Here is an 18,972-nt window from a genome sequence, read left to right on the forward strand (position 1 = left end):
TGATAGGTACCGATACATTGTTCTGCTTTCGGTTTTACATGCAAAGTATATTGTAATTTGCTTTTGAATATTAATTTTATAAATTACAGTAATTATGCATAATACCTATACAGCTTGATGGAAAATAAATTATGTTACTTGAGGGATTAACTTCTTTTTTACTTTACTCCATCACCTCACTGGGGTTGATAAATTGACATATGGCAGAATTGCTTCCGACCCAGTCAGGATTTCTAGGAAAGTATTCATCCGGTGCTCCAACGTACCCAGATTATTAGCAGAAATATTCAATTGAATACCACGTGTAGTGTTTAATATCGAATGGGTCTCTGTAGCTGCTATTAAAGTTGTTTTTATTGTCTTGTAACAGTTACCTACAGAGAGGCTTTGTAAAAATCCAAGTATCGTCTATAACATTGAATCTGTTAAATGAGGATACTCGTAGCTTCGATTCCCGTGAGGCACAGATTCTATCGATTTGTAACTGTCCTTGAATATCTAAATGAATATATGAGTTTCATGGCTCGGACGATAAGCCATCGACTATGTATTTAATACAAACATCTAAAGGGCAAACTCGTAATGTTTGTAACATTCATTAAATATTTGCATTTGGATAATAAGGAAACCTATATCTGTAAGCTATATCTGTTCTGAAATACTTCAGAACTTAAATTATAATTGTTGGGATTAAGATAAGCATTTAAATTGTATCCAATAAATATCAGATTGCCTTTGCTTTCTCTAGAATACCAGTTCATCTCCGATATCACTAAATATTCTAAGCTCTCCGACTTTCAGTACCTCAGTTCGTTCATTAAAGAATATTGAGATGGATGCTTAAAGTAAAGAAAACGGACAGAATACGGAATAAGTACGTGAAAGGAAGTTAGAAATTAGTTTGCGTGACTTTTTTTTTTATTTAATTGGTTATCAATGTATATTTGTTAGGTCGTATTTCAACTATTGTGTCAGATTTATGTTAAAACAAATGAATTACCAAAGTTTGTGGGTTCAGCAAACTAATGAATGTTCGTGTTCAATTTGTGTTTATTTAATGCTCGTTGAAGGCATATACCAAGACATATTTGCATGTGTTGGACGACAGTTTGCTTTATTTATATTAAACTGGAGCAGCGTGGTGGAATATAATCTAAACCTTCTCATCAACAGGAGAAGTCCGAAGCCCATTTAAAATGTTCCATTTACTCAGAATTAGGTTGTAGGGCATTGTTTACTTAGTCGTAGAGCTTTGTCCGAGTCTGTCCGGTTACGTAGGTACCACTCATATGTTCTACCGCTGATAACTAACTCTTAATATATTGCGGTTTAAAGAGTGTGTTAGCTACTTTAACTGTAGGGCCAAGGAATATAACACCTAAGTAACAAAGGTTGCCTTTGCCGGCTCATTGCCATTGTAAAGAACGGTAAAGTTTGCTTACGACGATTCATTATAAATAAATAACCAATATTGGACAACATTACTTACATTATTCTCATCCCAATGTAAGTAACTAAAGAACTTGTGTTATGGAAAATCAGATGTAACGACGATACTACAAACACTCAAAACCAATACAACATAGAAAACTAATGAACTTTTTCTACATCAATTCGACCAGAAATCAAACATGTGACAAATATTACTGGCATAGATTTAGACATAGACATAATTAATAAAATAGTTACTAACAGTTTTTCACAACGAGAATTGTAGAGTAATAATAGAGTAAGGAACATATAACAGGATTTTATATCTAATAATATAATCTCTTTCAAGATTAAAATAGTATTTATGGAAATAAATATCAAGGAAAACTTTATCTTCACTCCCACGATCAAAGTATATGACGCTCAAAAGGGCTCGATAAATTCTTTAGTGGTTTGCCTAGAGGGGTTCTTAAGAACTAGCTTCAAAACACATTTAATTAAACTTTTGAATATCTTATAAATTACCATCGCAAGTTTTGATAAAAAGCTAATATAAAAAAAGGAGAAAAGATGGTCCAGTGGTTAGAACGCGTGCTTCTTAACCGATGATTGCGGGCTCAAACCCAGGCAAGCACCGCTGTTTCATGTGCTTAATTTGTCTTTATAATTCATCTCGTGCTCAGCGCTGAAGGAAAACATCGTGAGGAAACCTGCATGTGACAAATTTCATAGAAATTCTGCCACATGTGTATTCCACCAACCCGCATTGGAACAGCGTGGAGGAATATGTTCCAAACCTTCTCCTTAAAGGGAGAGGAGGCTTTTAGCCCAGCAGCGGGAATTTACAGGCTGTTGTTATTGTAATATAAAAAAGTAGAGTGTATTCGTTTTATATATTAACATCATAAATGTACTAAAATTAACGTCCCATTATTTTTTTTCATGTATTTCGATGTCATCTTTTTGTGTAAGATAAAGATTACATCAATCTTTATGTAATCATTATGTATCAAGTACTCTATATTATTTTATCATTTCACAGTAATGTATTGATATATTATATTTAGCTCTGCTATGTATACACCTATCTCTTTTTATTTCTGATACTTTCCTCAATCTTATGGTTACCTGGAAGAAATCGCTGTTTATGCGATAAGGCCGCCTCTTGTGCTTATTTCTTGAAAGTGACAGATGTATATAGATGTATAAAGAGTGTTTTCATTTTGATTTTTTTATTTTTGAAAGACGTATTTTTTATCATTTGTATGATATTATTTATTCCAAAATGTTAGAAGAGACTCATTTTAAAAGAGCTTTTTTATATAAATATTCTTGAAAAGTTACTTTTCTAAGGCTAGTAGAAATAAAAAAAAATCGTGAAAGAAGAAATAGTGTAATATAATTATTATTTATATAACAATCGAACGTTAAGATCAAATCATTTTACTTTACCGTTAATGGTTTATTTACTTGACAAAATGGCGTTGACAGAAACATTAAAAAACTATAATTTTAGCCCAATTTTCATGTTAGTATTACAATAATATTATGCTTTAAGCAACCCACAGCGATTCCTATCTGACCTCCGTAGAGCATCAAGGGCGTAACCCCGGTTTGAACAACGATCATCAACAATAATTTATAAAACACAAAAGATTAATTTAATAATTCAAATTAATTAATTTGTTAACTATGTACAAACAATCCTGTGACGTATATTCAGCTTGATATATAGCAAAGAGGTTGTATACACACAATAAACATGTTAATGTAATAAAAAAATGCGAAGTTTAATCAAGGAGTTCTTATTCAAATAAACCAAATGAATATTCCTATTAGAAGTGGTTTATAACGAAATTATTAAGGCTGCTGCTAATAGAGTCGACTGTGTGGATCGTAGGTACATACATACAGACATATATCTACTGCGGTCGTTATCGCTACAACGTCATTAGCATGCAGAGCGTTCCTCGATAACTTGGCTTGGATAGTCGGCGCCATTACCCAGCAAAAGCTGAAAACATTTTTGTTATATTTCATTCGCCTCAAATACATTCCTGATAGGACTATTACGAGCGTATCGTATATGAAATTATTACATTTCGAAATTGACTTTCGTATTTACGGAATCAATTCGAGCTTCGAGTAGAGTGCTTCGAGTGTGGAAGCTTTGAGAGCCAGTGCTAATATCACGTTATCTAATGATGATTGAAGTATAACATCTAGTCGGATCGTATCGTTATGTAGGCGGCGAAGTGGCATCGTGTGAATGGACGGGCGCAAGATCGATAGAGCGGTGTGCGCAGGTCCGCTTTGGAACACAGCTGGCGGCTTCGCATCCTTCCGCGAGGCCCGATCCGACACCCGCGTCTCAGTGCCAACCGCAAAGGACCTAAGTGATCTATTTTGTCACGGAAATGTTCCGGTCTGATTGTCGGCGTTAAACGGTGCGTATTCTTGATTATTAAAGCCTTAATCACGTTCTTAACGTTAGAGATAAGCTCGGACCCACCCGCAAAAATGTACGTAAAACCTGTTACACCGTGCCTTACACAACACATTAATATTTTTTTTATTATTTGTTTGTTTGTCAACGCTCGCTGTTTTTTTACATTAGTTAGACAAATACTATAATTCTTTGTTGTTATTAAGGAACCTTTTTGTTGCAATATTAGCTCAGTTTAAATATTTAAAATCGTAAAGCATTTTTAGTGTTTATGAAATTAATTCATTGAATGGCCGTTAATGGTCTATTTTTATAAGTAATTAATGTATTATTATCTCTTGTATTTAATTAATATCCAGAATATAAAACAAGAATCATTTTTAGGCCAACCGAGTGCGTGGGTTGTAACGCTTACCTAAAGGGCATGAACGCCTACGTCAGAGCTGAACATAGCATTTTATGGATTTACACGATCTGCGTTTTAATGCAACTACCTTTTTCTATAAATAACGGTTTAAATAAAATGATAAATATTTTAGTTCAATATAAATTACTTATAACTTTGATGTTAAAGCTATCGGCTATAGGTACTTTGTCTTGTATTGAGCTATAAATAGATTCAGGTCCCTGTATAGCCTTCATGTTTCTGAACACTGTAAATAACTAATAATAATAATGTATTTTAAAAATAGTGTTACGGTTATTTTAGTTTTCTCCTCATATTTATCATCATTTTTATTTATAAATGTTAATATATTTTAACGTAGTTTTTTAATTTTTTTATAAATATTTTACTATTTAAATATTATTATATTAGTTAATTATCTATTATTAGATAAGGTGTATTGTTTAGAGTATATCATTTATATGTATATTTTACATAGATGATGATCTATCAAATGCTGATGAATTAGTGAATGCTGAATTTGACAGAAGCTACAAATAAACCATAAATTTATTTGGATCAAATAATTAGAATTAAATTATTCTAAAATTAGTCTTACTAAAAAGTATAACGATTATCGGGGTGTTAATTTGATTATAAGGAACCGCAAATTGACACTTAGCCGAAAACTAATCGACCATAAATAAACCGTTTAATCTGTAGTCAATAGGATAATCGTTATAGAATACATATTGTTATAAAAAAGAATATAACCTTTTTCGGTTTTATTTTTTAGTTATATTCTATTCTAGTTTATGTTCCTTTCGTAATTTATATATATTTTATTTAAAAAAACAAAATATGATAAATATAAATTTTACAGAATGACAAATTGAGGCCTTTGCCTTACTGATAACATAAAACGTCATTACCATATGTTTAACAACTTTATCATTTAATTTTTCATTCGTTGAATTGACTACTTTATTGTTTTTGTTTGAACTAATAATGTGGCCTGAATACTGTAATACTTGGCCCATTTTTGAGGATTAATGCACATGACATATTTTTTTATAAAAAACTAATAAAAATAGATATAATGTTGTTAATTTTCTACAACATTAGGTACGCGAATGAAAATTATTTTTGTAAGGACATATAATTAACGGTATAATTTTGGAGATATGAATTAAAATGTATATGATAACATTAACATTTGTTTACCTAGAAGATAGTCTATGCGCTTTTTATATTGATATCCTACCTGACTAGAAGGACTTAGGCCGATAGACAGGTTAGGTTGTTTGGAGAGAATTTGAACGAGGTAAAGCTTGGGTAGTCATAATCGTGGATCTTGATGATGAAGAATTGTCTTATTACAAATAGTCCAATTATGAACCTGACTTTTAAGTCTATCCTAATTTAAAAACGGAAACCGGAGAGCAGAAAATGTTGGACTTTGGATGATGATAATACCATTTTGAGATATCTACTATTTTCAAATTACTGTAGTGAATCGGTGAGGTTTTGCGGGCGGTCCTTGCAAAATGTCTACCATAGGCAAGGTTTAGTGACTAGGACTAGAATCTTAGCAATTTAATAATGCCGAGAGTTTTGAAGTCATGAGGTCACGTGACTACGTGTCCCATGAAATATCGAAATAACTTAAGGAAGCATCCATATTATTAGCGATGAAAAAAATAACATCTATTCACGTATAGTGCAATTTTTCGATTATTTTAATTGTCAATAGCTTCTAATAACGAATGTGCCCTATCATTTTATTTTTATATTTAATTATTATCTATTAATTTTAAAACCTGAAATAATCTATGACTAGATAATCTAACAGTTAAAAAAATCTTTCTAGTTTTGTATACCTAAAAAATGGATTTCCTACAATTTGAAGTTGATTTAAAGTATAAATTAATTTTAGGTCATCTTATAATGATATAAGTACCTATATATATTGACAATATTAATGGCCGATTAAAAATTTTCTTTTCAACAATAAGGTACGCATTATTCGCAATCATATCACCTCTTTGATCTTACCTATATTTGTTTGTTAACTTCGTTGAACCAAATTTGAATTTTCTCTCTCTTTTTAACACTCATTTTGTGAGAGTATCCTCATACATCGCTGTAAACTTGGTAATTTACATAAAAAAAGCTGAATAACATAAGGAGGAAGATTTAAGTATCTTAATGGGTATAAGCTTTTATTTGAATATTTCCAGATTTCCTTTCGATTCCCAGGACATAGTAAATCCAGTTTTTGTTGTTAATATGCCTAATTTAATTGAAATCGTTAGTGTTCACAGACAAATATCATTAATATAATAATTTAAAGACCGATATTTTGAATAGAGATTGAGTTTTTAGTCAGTATCATTTTACTATTAATATACCTACATAACAACAGACAATAATAAGAATTTTAATAAGTTTGATATTTATTTTAAATTCCGAAGATATAGATAGATATTAATTTTTATTAAATAAAATGTTTGATAATATTTCGAAATTTCAAAATATGTTTATTATAATTTAATTTAGATTTTTGAAGTAATTGTATTATTTCAGCCTATTTAGAACATATTTTATTTATAAAAAAAAACGTACTTTTGTACTAAGAGCTTTATAAGTTACATGTAAAAAATCAATCTTTAAGAATAAAATTTATATATACTTTCCAATACTGTGTTATACTGTCTTATTTTGCGAACTACGATAAATAATGTAATTATTAAATTAATGAAACCAAGGAGGTACAGGATATATTTTTAGATATTTATCGAGATGGTCTAGATAGCACACGTTGATCTTTACTGATGATGACAGGATAAAACCATACAAGCAAAAATTGTTTTACATGTACTTAAGTTATATTTAAGCAAGCTTGTTAATTTGTGCCTTGCATCTCGTGTACCTTTGTTAATCAAAACCTGCATATTTCTGAAGTTCCTCCATGTGTTCTAAATCTTGTTTTTAATAGCAGAGGACGCCATTGTTTGAACATCTACGGAAGTTTCAGTTTCTTGATGTTACTTTTCATTTGTAATATGCATACGTTCCGTTTAGAGTTTATTTCCGTTTTAATTTTCTTCTTGAGTTACAATAATTCCCTAATTGTAAATAAAATTTGTCAAACAGTTTGTCAATACATTATTTATGATAATTAATATTTATGTTACTCATTTAAGTTAAACGAAGTTATATAACAAATTAACATAAAGTAGGTAATACTTGACGTACAAACAATAAACAAAGATATTCGTAAGTAAATTCTTACACGTAAATATAAAGAAATTATCAAACTGACCACTGTTCGGCCCTGCATACAAATTCATAGTAATTATATTTTCAGATGTAATGAGTCGTATTTACTGGCGGCAGGCCCTGTGGGCGCTGGCGTTGTATTCCACGCTGGCGCCCTCGCATGCCGATGGAAACATAGGTATGAAAGATATTCCCATTTTGCGGGCTAGATATAACAATAATCGATTTTTTTATTATATAATATAGTTCGAATTTTAAAATGTTATTATTTTACCAGGTTGCTTGTTCAGCTCGTCCCTTTGTATAGAGGGAGTGGAGTGGTGCTATGATGGTACGAAAATAATTACAACAATAATAACAACAAAACTAACACTTTTTTTTTAACTATATATCCAATTCGATGGATGGCTTCATCATTTTGAAAAACAAAATAAAATCAGACGAACTGATAACTTACCTCTTCTGAAGTCAGTTAAAAATCATGTACAAAGTATAGTGTTAAAATGGTAAATTAATATTCTTTTTTCTAGATTTTGCATTTGGAAAATGCATACCGGTGTATGACAATGATCCTGAAGAGGGATCCCTCTATCAGTAAGTGCTAAGTTATATACTAATTGTGTAAAATCCAAGAACGTGAAACTTTGATGATAAATGTATATGATATTTCGTAATTTTTACGAAGAAACATGAAAATCGCTGTTCAGGATTCTGCTAAAGCCCCCGTTACAGTGTTATCCACGAAATATATTAATATATATGTGGAACAACGTGCACATTCAAATTGCTGTTATGGCGTTGCTATCATAAAAAATAAACTATGACAAAATTAAATTCACTCATAATATACCTAATAAATAAATGATTATTTAGTCTACCAAAATAAATTAATGTTATTAACTATAAAACCAGGTATGATATGAGCTCGAATCAGCTGCAATGGTTCGAGAGAGAGTTGCAGCAGCTCGCGACACGCGGCTACCGCTGGGAGCATGCGTACACGCAGTGTGTGCTGCAAAGCATGCTCTATGCCATGCGTCATCATATGTACGTACCTTATATAAATATCAAACTTTATGTAAAATTTTGGTTGAATAACATATGTATTTTTTTGAAAAAGTCTGTCAATCTGCTATTTATAAAACGGTTGTGTCACAATATTATTTGATGAATTATTTTCGGGACAGGGATCCAGCGAACGTAAATTCCAAGCTATGTGACCATTTTGCGGACCCAAAGGTAAATTCTGAACCTACCGGTGAAGGAGAAGAAGCCTTAGAGGTAAGCAATAAAATCTAATGTTATTTAACATGTTTATTAATTTATATGACCTTATATTAAGGTAATGGTTACTTTATTCAGATTGAACCTGACGAAACAGCTTATGTACGATTCACTCCAAATTCCCAAATATCCGATTCTGATTATGCTAATGAAGTATATAATCCACCATTTGTTCCGGAAAACGATCCAACTGAATACTTAGTACCTAAAGGTTTGTGCAACATATATTTATCAAAACCACACATTACGTAAGCTTTATTAGTTTAAATGATTGATGACAATTGTTTGTATATAGGCGATACGCCAATTAACAACGAACCAATACAACCAGACGAAGAAAATCCAAGTGACAAAATAAGAGACCTTATGCTTATGAGTGGGATCGAAGAATCGCCCGTCATTATGCCCTTTGAAGGATTCAGAGAACGCATTCAAGAGGAACAGAAGGCAAGAAATCTTGATACTCAAAACATCGTACCCGACGCTTTTGTGGATAAAGAGAAGAAATCACTGGCAGAGACTAAACATGAGTTGAAGTCTTTTACTGAAAATAATGAGTTCCCCGATGAGGAGCGTCTGGGCGCTCATTTCCGTAAATTTAAGACTAAGCCGCCGCCGTTCACAGCAGAGTATCTCACTGGCAATCGATTCTCACCATTGGACGCTGAAGTTCGTTCGAATGCACTAGAGAAATATAAGCAAAGTTTCGCAGAGAAGAATTTTCCTTTCGAATATGAAAATCCAGGTGATATTCAAGAACAAAGAATCTATTTTGACGAAGATGGTGATGAGTTTTCCATTGACACGGGTAGCGGCGATCTGGACCCGTATCACTTGAAAGGTTTGTGAAGATAAATATTGTTGTATCCAAAAATGATATATTTTTTAAATATTAAAATGTATTTCACAGATCCTTCTAAAGCTAAGAATTCCAAAAATATGGAATATTTGATTAACTACTGGCGTGAGTTATTTGGCTCAAAATTGAAACCACAAGGCAAGTTGTATGCCGAGGGTGGACCCTTAAAACCTGATGAATTACAAGGTAAGGTCAAGCCATTAAAAGAGAAACAAAGTGGGATATAATTTACGTTATATATTTATTTTATTATAGGCACTACATTAGAGCTGAATCACCACCCTCTATAAAAGACTTAACTCGCTGACAAATTTTGAACAGCTTTGTATACTGTTACAAACATTTTAGTTTCGAATTGTTTTGTTTTTATTTGTTTATTATATACCTAGACATTATTAGTTCGAGAAACTCCGTCCGGAAACGAAAATCATACCGAACTGAAGCTGTTACAAATACCAACGATGTTTCAGGTGAAAATTCGAAATTTTATCTGTCGGAAGATTTTCAAGATTTGCTTAATAGAGAATGGGGCTTTAAGCGTAGGGAAAGAGATGATGTTAAAAAGCCTGGGCCGCGTCTGGACGCGAAAACCTTAAAGATATTGTACAACAATAAATCGGTGACAGGTTAGTGTCACGGTGGCCTGAGATAACTGTTTTAGACTCTCGATGTGCCCTACAATGATTTCCAATTTACGCTAATTTGCGTTCGATAAAAAAAATGAAATCGTTTTAATTTTCTGAATTAATGCACTGCCACGTCGTACCTAGAATATCCGCACTAAATGTTTCCCTCAACGCACACTGTCTTATGATAATTAATAACACAAAACGCATGAAACTCTGTCGTTCTCCTATTACACAATAAAAGTATATGATGTATTTATTTTCTTTATATTTAATTATTATTTATTTGTTGTATTATTTTACTTTTTTTTATCATCTTATGTTATCACTTCAAAAGCTAAAATATACATGTGCCTATTATTTTCAACTTCCTGGCTTGAGTCGTTTTAAGAAAAAAAAAAAAAACAATGGCTATTGTAAGTTATAAGTTGATGTAACATAATCTTAGCTTTAGTGTGCGAAAACGTGCTGCTAGCAAAGGTAAAAAATAAAAATATGTTTATCAAAAATTGATTAACCATTTCAGCGTTGCATAAAGTTGTTATTATTTAATTAATCTGTCATAATTTATGGAAACCTATTGGTACCAAAGATTTGTTATCAATTACTTTCAGCGTTTGCAACTTTTTTCGTAATATGACGGTTAGAATTTTTAATTTCGAACATAAGTCTATGTATTTGTTTTTTACAGCACAAGAAGCCTCAAGCAAGCAAAATCCAAGCAAGGCTAATCACGATCACAACGACTATGAATACGATCCCTCGTATGCTTTCGTCGAGTTACATACTAGGTATTTTTATAACACTTGCATATAATACAAATAGTGCCAAGAATATTGCTTGCATCAAATGCTTGAATGTAAACGCTTGTAATCTTGCCTCAGGTTCCTTACAAATTGGGAGAAAGGCATGGCTTTCATCGGAAGACTTGAAGAAATGCTGGGCTTAGAAAAAAATACTTTTACAAATCCTCGGTAATTTATCGTCACTGTTGTTAATTGCTATACATATATCTTTAATATACATATGTCATGAACATGATTTGAACATAATTTTGATTGCAGAGTTGATCCAAGTGAAGTGACATTCAAAGTTGAAAAAAATAGCAAGGGATATGATGCAGTCGAAGTCGGAAGGCAGATTGGTAATTTTACTTGAAATCTCAAATTATATTATACTTTGCCTATAAAAACTGCGATTATCAAGGTATTTTTTTTTATTTCAGATGCAATTAAGGACAAAGTGTGGAAAGAAACAGGAGCTCAAATTAAATCTATTGGGGTTGGAGATCGAGTAAGTATGCCTGTAATATTAAGTTATAGTATTAATTTTTCGAGATTTATTTATTTACTTTTTGTTCACAGAGCAAACACGCTATCATCCGCCATACTGATATTCAAGAGCCGCAATTCTTAGGCTTACAATTGCCAGTTCTTCTTGCACTCGTGGGTAGTTTGTCAGTTCTCATCGTGGGTGCTGTGGTGTTCGCAATTTTACTCAAAAGGGACATGAGCAGTAAGAGGAAAATGCAAGGTCTGTCATCTGCAGCAGAAATTGACGCCGAGGCTACTAGAGACTATCAGGTTAATTTAAATATCAATGACACTTAGTAATGCTTATTAATTATTATTTAAATACAAGATATAATTGCTTATGTATACTAAATAATATTTTTTTAACAATTCTTATTTTAGGAGCTTTGTCGTGCACGTATGTCGGGAAAATGGTCGGGACAGCAGACAACCGCTGCGCCTACACACCCAACCGAAACGCCGCAGAGAATAACCTCACTCTCCAGGGACCCCGAAGGTCATTCACCATCTACACGATCCAGCACTTCCTCGTGGTAAGAAATATTTAAAAAACAATTACACACAGTACGAGTCAATAGTTTTGACGTGACACAAGTTCGCGCTAGATATAATATTTTTATCACACTAAAATCACTATTAGGTTAAGGGAGTGCAATTTGTTATTGTTTTTATATATAAATAATAATATGCATTGTAACAGGAGCGAAGAACCAGCGCTGACGAACATGGACATTTCAACTGGGCACATGGTGCTGGTGAGTATAAATACTTTAAAGTATGAGGTTCATTTATATGATTTGTTCGATTTTACGAAATTTTGAACAATGTTATATTATAAATGAGTGAGCATATTTTTTATATTCAAGGCATACATGGAAGATCATCTTCGCAACAAAGACCGCCTTGAACAAGAATGGAGGGCGTTGTGTGCGTACGAGGCCGAACCATGCGCTACTGTGGCTGCACTGAAACCTGAAAACACTGGCAAGAACCGCTACGCTGATGTGCTGCCGTATGATCATTCACGCGTTACACTGAACACTCTGTCTAACCACCTCGGATCTGATTATATCAATGCCTCAACGATTGTAAGTGGGTCTAATTTTTTCATTGTTTTTTAAGAGGAATAATGTGATATTTATGAAGTGATAAATCCTTTTATAGACTGACCACGACCCACGCAACCCAGCATATATCGCTGCGGCTGGTCCCTTGGCTCAGACGGCACCCGACTTCTGGCAGATGGTATGGGAGCAAGGCAGCGTAGTGATGGTGATGCTTACTCGTCTTACAGAGAACGGACAGCAACTTTGTCACCGATATTGGCCTGAGGAAGGATCGGAACTCTATCATATCTATGAAGTAAGACTTTTTACTACGATTTTTAGTTTTCAGTTTTATAACAGACTTTCTGATTATTTATTACTGTAATTCAGGTTCACCTCGTGAGCGAGCATATCTGGTGCGATGACTACCTCGTCCGAAGCTTCTATCTGAAGAATCAGCGCACCGGCGAAACGCGTACCGTCACACAGTTCCACTTCTTGTCCTGGCCCGAAAATGGAGTTCCCGCGTCTACCAAGGCATTACTCGAATTTAGGAGGTAACAATTTTTAATGAGTATATGATAACTTATATTTTATGATTCTCAAAACGAATAATGTTAATTTAATTAATAGTAATGATAGTTATCGGTGTTAAGTGTGACAGAACATTTTGTTTTGTGACAGAATTTCCATTGCTTTTGAATTGAATATTTTGTCAGTTTGTTAACAATCTATCCATAATACTAATTATAACATTTTAATTCAATAATTTTATTTAATTTCAGAAAAGTCAATAAGTCCTATCGCGGTAGATCCTGTCCGATAGTAGTCCACTGCAGGTAAGATTTACTAGTTTCTTTTACTTCGGCTAAATGTTACGGTTTCTGACCTCTAAATATTAGCATCATTATAACTATTTGTCTGAAGCTTAACCGAAGATTGGAGATTTTTTGTTTTTTTTTTTTTGTATTTTATAAAATAGGTTTAAATGGTGCACCTGATGGTACCCTCACCACTCACTCACCGTCGCCCGGCAGCGGTACTATAAAAATACATAAATGATTCTTATTAAAACCCCTTAAAATTATAGCCTTTATGTCTGTTGTTACACAGACTTATACACTTTTCAAATAAAAACAATAATACTGAGTATTGTTGTTTGGCGGTAGAATATGTTTATAATTTGTATATAAAGTCATATAGGTATATTATATATACTAATCCAAACAGTAAGGATGATGGATTTACTTGGTGGTAGGGCTTTATCCAAGCCCACCTGGGTAGGTACCAACCACTCATAAGATATTCTACCGCTAAACAACAGTACGCAGTATTGTTGTGTTCCGGTTTGAAGGGTGAGTGAGCCAGTGTAACTACAGGCACCAGGGACATAGCATCTTAGTTCCCAATGTTGGTGGCGCATTGACGATGTAAGGAATAGTTAATATTTCTCACAGCGTCATTGTCTATGGGTGATGGTGACCACTTACCATCAGGTGGCCCATATGCTCGTCCGCCATAAAAAAAAGGAAATAATGCTTAAAGTTCACTAGCTGCTACCAGAAAGTTTCGCTGAGTATAAATAAAAGCGGAAAATCAAAGGAATTCAAACAAAACAATAGCTTATGACCATATGTGTACGATTTCGCAATGATTACTCATAGTCTCATACCGATACCGTCAGTAGTTTTCACGCGATTGACGCACGAAGACTAAAAGGAATCATATATCGGCTTAAAGATCTCATGTCGATTGTAAATGTGAAAGTAACTCTGTCTGTCTATCTGTTGCTCTTTCATGACCAAATCGCTGGACAGAATGTGATCAAATTTGGTATGAAGTAAAATTGAACTCCAAGAAGGGACATAGACAACCTTTTTTATCTGTCACATGACAACTAACATTTTTAAACTCGAACGAAGACACGGATGATTACTAATATCGTATACTACTTTCATTGAAACTCCTTCCCCGAATATATCATTCTTAATAAAAAAAAATCGTTTTTAAAAATTTCCTGTATGTACTTCCTTTTCTAACATTACACGTTTATTTAATATAAATACAAAAACGTTTTAATTTTCGCGTTTATCTTTATCAGCAATCATCTCATTTAATCGTTTTATACATTTAAAATCAGTACAATCGATTTTATCTTAATTACTGATGACTATAAGTATTTAAACTTTGATTTATTATGATTAGACAATATTAGATAAGAATTACTTGAGCAATGTCTGATATTTATCCTTATTAATTTATAATTTTACATATGTTTAGAAATTCATTTAAATATCTTATTCTACACTGTTTAACAAATAAAAAAGGTTTATGAATTTTTCAGTTCAGAATTTTTCAGCAAATATCACGGCCAAATTTAGTTGTACTTTTTACACTCTTTTGTCTCAAAAATCAAGTATTACCTGTTATTTAGTTCTGCATGTTTTGAAGTCTTATTATATTATGAATTGAAATAGAAATACTTGTATTTGCAGACACAATTATGTGCAAATCGCACACATGTATAACTATTTTCTTACCATGGCTGAAATCGATCATGAGCACAACATCATCATAACATACTACATAAGTACACTATTTACAATCTCTTGGCTATATTTTATAGCGTTTAAGATTACAAGTATTAGAAGAATATAATGCATGATTTATTTTAAGCGATGGCGCTGGGCGGACGGGAACTTACTGCTTGATCGACATGGTACTGAACCGCATGGCAAAGGGTGCAAAAGAGATAGATATAGCAGCAACGCTGGAGCACATTCGCGACCAGCGTACGCGCACCGTAGCTACCAAACAACAGTTCGAATTCGTTCTAATGGCTGTGGCTGAGGAGGTAAATTATTGCGCAATATTTGACATAACTTCATCATCCTTTTATCATCAATATACAGATATCTTCTACAAAGTCGTTCTTCAATTATTAAATTTAAATGTTAAATAAATTGTCATCGTGCAGGTACACGCAATACTCAAGGCTTTGCCGGCGCATTTACAACAGCTACAAGAGAAAAAGGATAAAGAAAAAGAAAAGGAGAAAGAGAAAGAAAAGGAAGGCAACGACAAGGAGAAACCCAACTGAACCAGGCACTACTCACACGATCACGACTTTGTTACTTGTAATAATTAGTGCCGGCTCTAGGTTTAAACGTTTGCACAATTAAATAGGAAAAACAATGATGGCCACTTTTACTCGTTAGAGAGTTAGTTAAAAAAGCATAAAAAATAATCTAGAGCCGGCACTGGTTGTAAAAGTTACGTTAATCATAATTATTATCGTTCGGAAATGTTTATTCCACTCAAGTTGGGAATCATGATTCATATTTAAGTAAATATATATCAGGTAGAGCATAAAATGTTTGGCCTCTATTCATGATTCAAATTCTGATTCTCAACTTGAAATTATTTATTGGATAATTAAGTAGAATGAATAACTTCTTTTGCTTATCGCTACGTTGTTTAAAGACAATGTTTACATTATATTCCTATTATCGATATCAATGTTATATTTTATTGATGTACGCAAATGGACCGTATAATATTTAAAGTTTAATTCGTGTCTTAATTTTTCATGGTTCTCATTAGGTTATATATAAAAAAAGAAAATATTTCTATACATTATGTTCAGAGAGCCTACAAAATTAAAGTATTTTCTTAAACGAGTACATATTATACTTGTAATTTACGAAGATATAAATTCTTTATAGGGATCATTATAGTCAATTTATCCGGTGTCTATAAAACTGACCTATCCATTTTCTACGTATAAAAAACATATTTTAACCACTGTTTTAACATTAATTTTGATTATTCATAATTACTATATCATGAAAAATCAGGGAAAACAAAGTACGATGTTTTAATGTATTAAAAAAGATATATTTAACGTTTTGAAATGGAATTCTTTGATGTGTACAAAACGCTTCGTTATAATAGTTTGAATCTAGTCAGTAATACATTAATAATTGTTAACTATTATTCATCGATCGATTTGTTATTATTAAAGAACATTTGTGTAAAATTAACTTTATATGTTACATTGTGGTATCAAATTTTACATATGTACCTATGTACTTCGTTAGCGTCTAGTTGCTGCTATTTTTGTAATAAAATAATGACGAGAGAAATTCTCAAACGGACATTGGCTTCGCCGAATCATATCCCGAAAAAACGGTATACCTGATAAGTTTAATCAGATAAAATTATGAGATAAAAATATTTACAGACTAGCAGAAAACAATAGAGATCGTAGAACTTATCTGTGTACGATTTACATATAATATTATATTTATTGCAAACTATGGAAAAATGTAAAAAAAAAATACCATAAATGATTGTAGTCTAGACTTAAGAGAAAATATATTTAACCGTATTTCTGTATGAAATTATATGTAGTTTTTATGTGAATTATTGAATGGTGGATTTGATTACCTATTAAAACTTTACAGGTGAAACTTACCCATATACCTCCATTTCAATTTCTTTCTGTCCTTATTTTCGTTTTCTTTTTCCATTATCGTTTCATCAGAAGCGAAGAATATTTATTTTCCTGTCTAATGTGATGTTCATTGATTTTGCTTACTTTAAGCTTCTGTTGCAATAAAACTTATAAATCATTATTTATGAGCTGAATGCTATTCACTAAAAGTTTTATCGATTTAAAACATTCAAGAATACCTTTTATAATATAGTTGAGTTTCAATGGAAACAAAACACAGAAATAAAGGTAGGACTTTTTTTGTTTGAAGATATTTCCAGTGGCGTAGCTAGGTGAGCACAGAAAAAGAATCGGGCCCTCAAACCCTCTTTTCCATCCCTCTTTAACTAATTATTACCCTTTAAAATTATAGATACCAAATAAGAAATCTTGTGCGCAGGTTCGTGATATCCTAGCTTCAGAAGCTTAAGGTTTAGTTTAGAGGGCCCCCTGAACTTCGGGGCCATGGTGTACTGCACCTGGCCCTACGATAGCTACGCCACTTATTTCACAGCAGAGTGATATAACTCCGTCTATCTATTGAGATAGTACCCTCGTTGGCGGTCTACTGGGAGCTCTATCTACCAGTTATGCTTACGCAGTGCTTGGACACTAAATTAATTAAATTAAATAAAAGAAAATATGTTAAATAAAACCCGGATTAAGTAAAACAATATTAATGGCTTTCGTTACAAAAAAAAACCTTTAACTGGGCAGAATGTAGCAGCCTCTCAAGAAGATTGGTTATTTTTAATGGATTAAACGTGTCAAAAAATAATTTCGTAACTTGTTATTTTTAACATAAACAGCTAAATTTTTCATTTAAATGTTGATTCGTTTTACAAGGTGCGTTACAAATTTCCCTAATTAGTTATAGTTGGTACCATTTCAGTAAAATTTAAATGTCAGAAATGTTCTACTATCTATGAGGTGTAACTAATCCTTAAGCAAGAATACTTCTATAGAAACTAATTTAACTAAGTACCTAAGTATCTACCACAGTTTCGTTGGATCCAAAACACCTATGAATAAAGATTTTTTTAGTAAACTGAGTGAATTAACTTTACGCGTCACTATTAAAAATATTATCATCATAATAAATTTAAGCTAAGTTAAATAACAATACGGGTTATTCTCCATTCGGTTAGGCTTTACTTAGTAATCTTAATGTATATATCTAATCATCTTTTATTGTTTATCTTAAAACATGTACTCAAGTTCACGTGTAATGCACATGTGTATAGAAAATTCGCGAAATTGAACCTTAAAACAAACAAGTAAAATTGAAATTTCAGTTTATGTACTGTTTATGGTATACAACAGCGACCAGGCGTTATGCTTACAGCGAAACTGTCCTGTCTAGACTGTTCATCTGTCACCGTATCACCAGATAACAGTCTTACAAAACCACTCAGTACATGGAGATCATGAAATAAGTTATACATATATGGATGAAATTTCAAAGGACCAATTGGTTGATACATATTTTTTTCTTTTATTTAGTAGTATTTAATTAGTCGTAGTTAATTATAGGACTACTTTAATCTTTCTCACAAAACTAGATTGTAAATAGGTCTTTACAATAGCCGCGGTTTAACGTCACTTTTTTTAAATCATTAACTAAAATGTAAGTATAAGGGACATCCCTTATACTTGCACTAATAGACACATTGACTTACGCACTTTTTAAAATAGAACACAAAATACTGAATATTATTGTTTGGTGGTAAAATATGTGATGACAAGGTATTATCTACCCAGTCGCTTGCTCAAAAGCCTACACCGAATACAAAATTAAGTCTAAT

The 18,972-nt window shown here is 32.4% G+C and overlaps 1 protein-coding gene across 4 annotated transcripts; it reads left to right on the top strand.

Annotated features, from left to right (window-relative positions):
* Positions 1–3,397: 3,397 nt before the first annotated feature.
* LOC124533652 (receptor-type tyrosine-protein phosphatase N2) lies at positions 3,398–17,154 on the top strand. 4 transcript variants are annotated; one of them, XM_047109061.1, is made up of 23 exons: positions 3,399–3,878; positions 7,633–7,722; positions 7,822–7,875; positions 8,075–8,138; positions 8,457–8,591; positions 8,732–8,825; positions 8,907–9,039; positions 9,124–9,669; positions 9,739–9,873; positions 10,158–10,313; positions 11,005–11,104; positions 11,198–11,287; positions 11,378–11,457; positions 11,539–11,606; positions 11,678–11,896; positions 12,008–12,159; positions 12,327–12,381; positions 12,493–12,714; positions 12,791–12,988; positions 13,063–13,229; positions 13,458–13,511; positions 15,349–15,526; positions 15,650–17,154. In XM_047109061.1, the coding sequence occupies exons 2-23, from the start codon at positions 7,638–7,640 to the stop codon at positions 15,770–15,772; spliced, it is 3,108 nt and encodes a 1,035-aa protein (XP_046965017.1). In that variant the 5' UTR covers positions 3,399–3,878; positions 7,633–7,637; the 3' UTR covers positions 15,773–17,154. The 4 variants fall into 4 exon arrangements, with proteins under 4 accessions (XP_046965018.1, XP_046965020.1, XP_046965017.1 ...); XM_047109062.1 differs by lacking the exon at positions 11,198–11,287 and having other exon boundaries at positions 3,398–3,878; XM_047109063.1 differs by lacking the exon at positions 10,158–10,313.
* Positions 17,155–18,972: the final 1,818 nt, after the last annotated feature.

The sequence above is a fragment of the Vanessa cardui genome, chromosome 11, assembly GCF_905220365.1.
Source record: "Vanessa cardui chromosome 11, ilVanCard2.1, whole genome shotgun sequence".
Taxonomy (NCBI): Eukaryota; Metazoa; Arthropoda; class Insecta; order Lepidoptera; family Nymphalidae; genus Vanessa; species Vanessa cardui.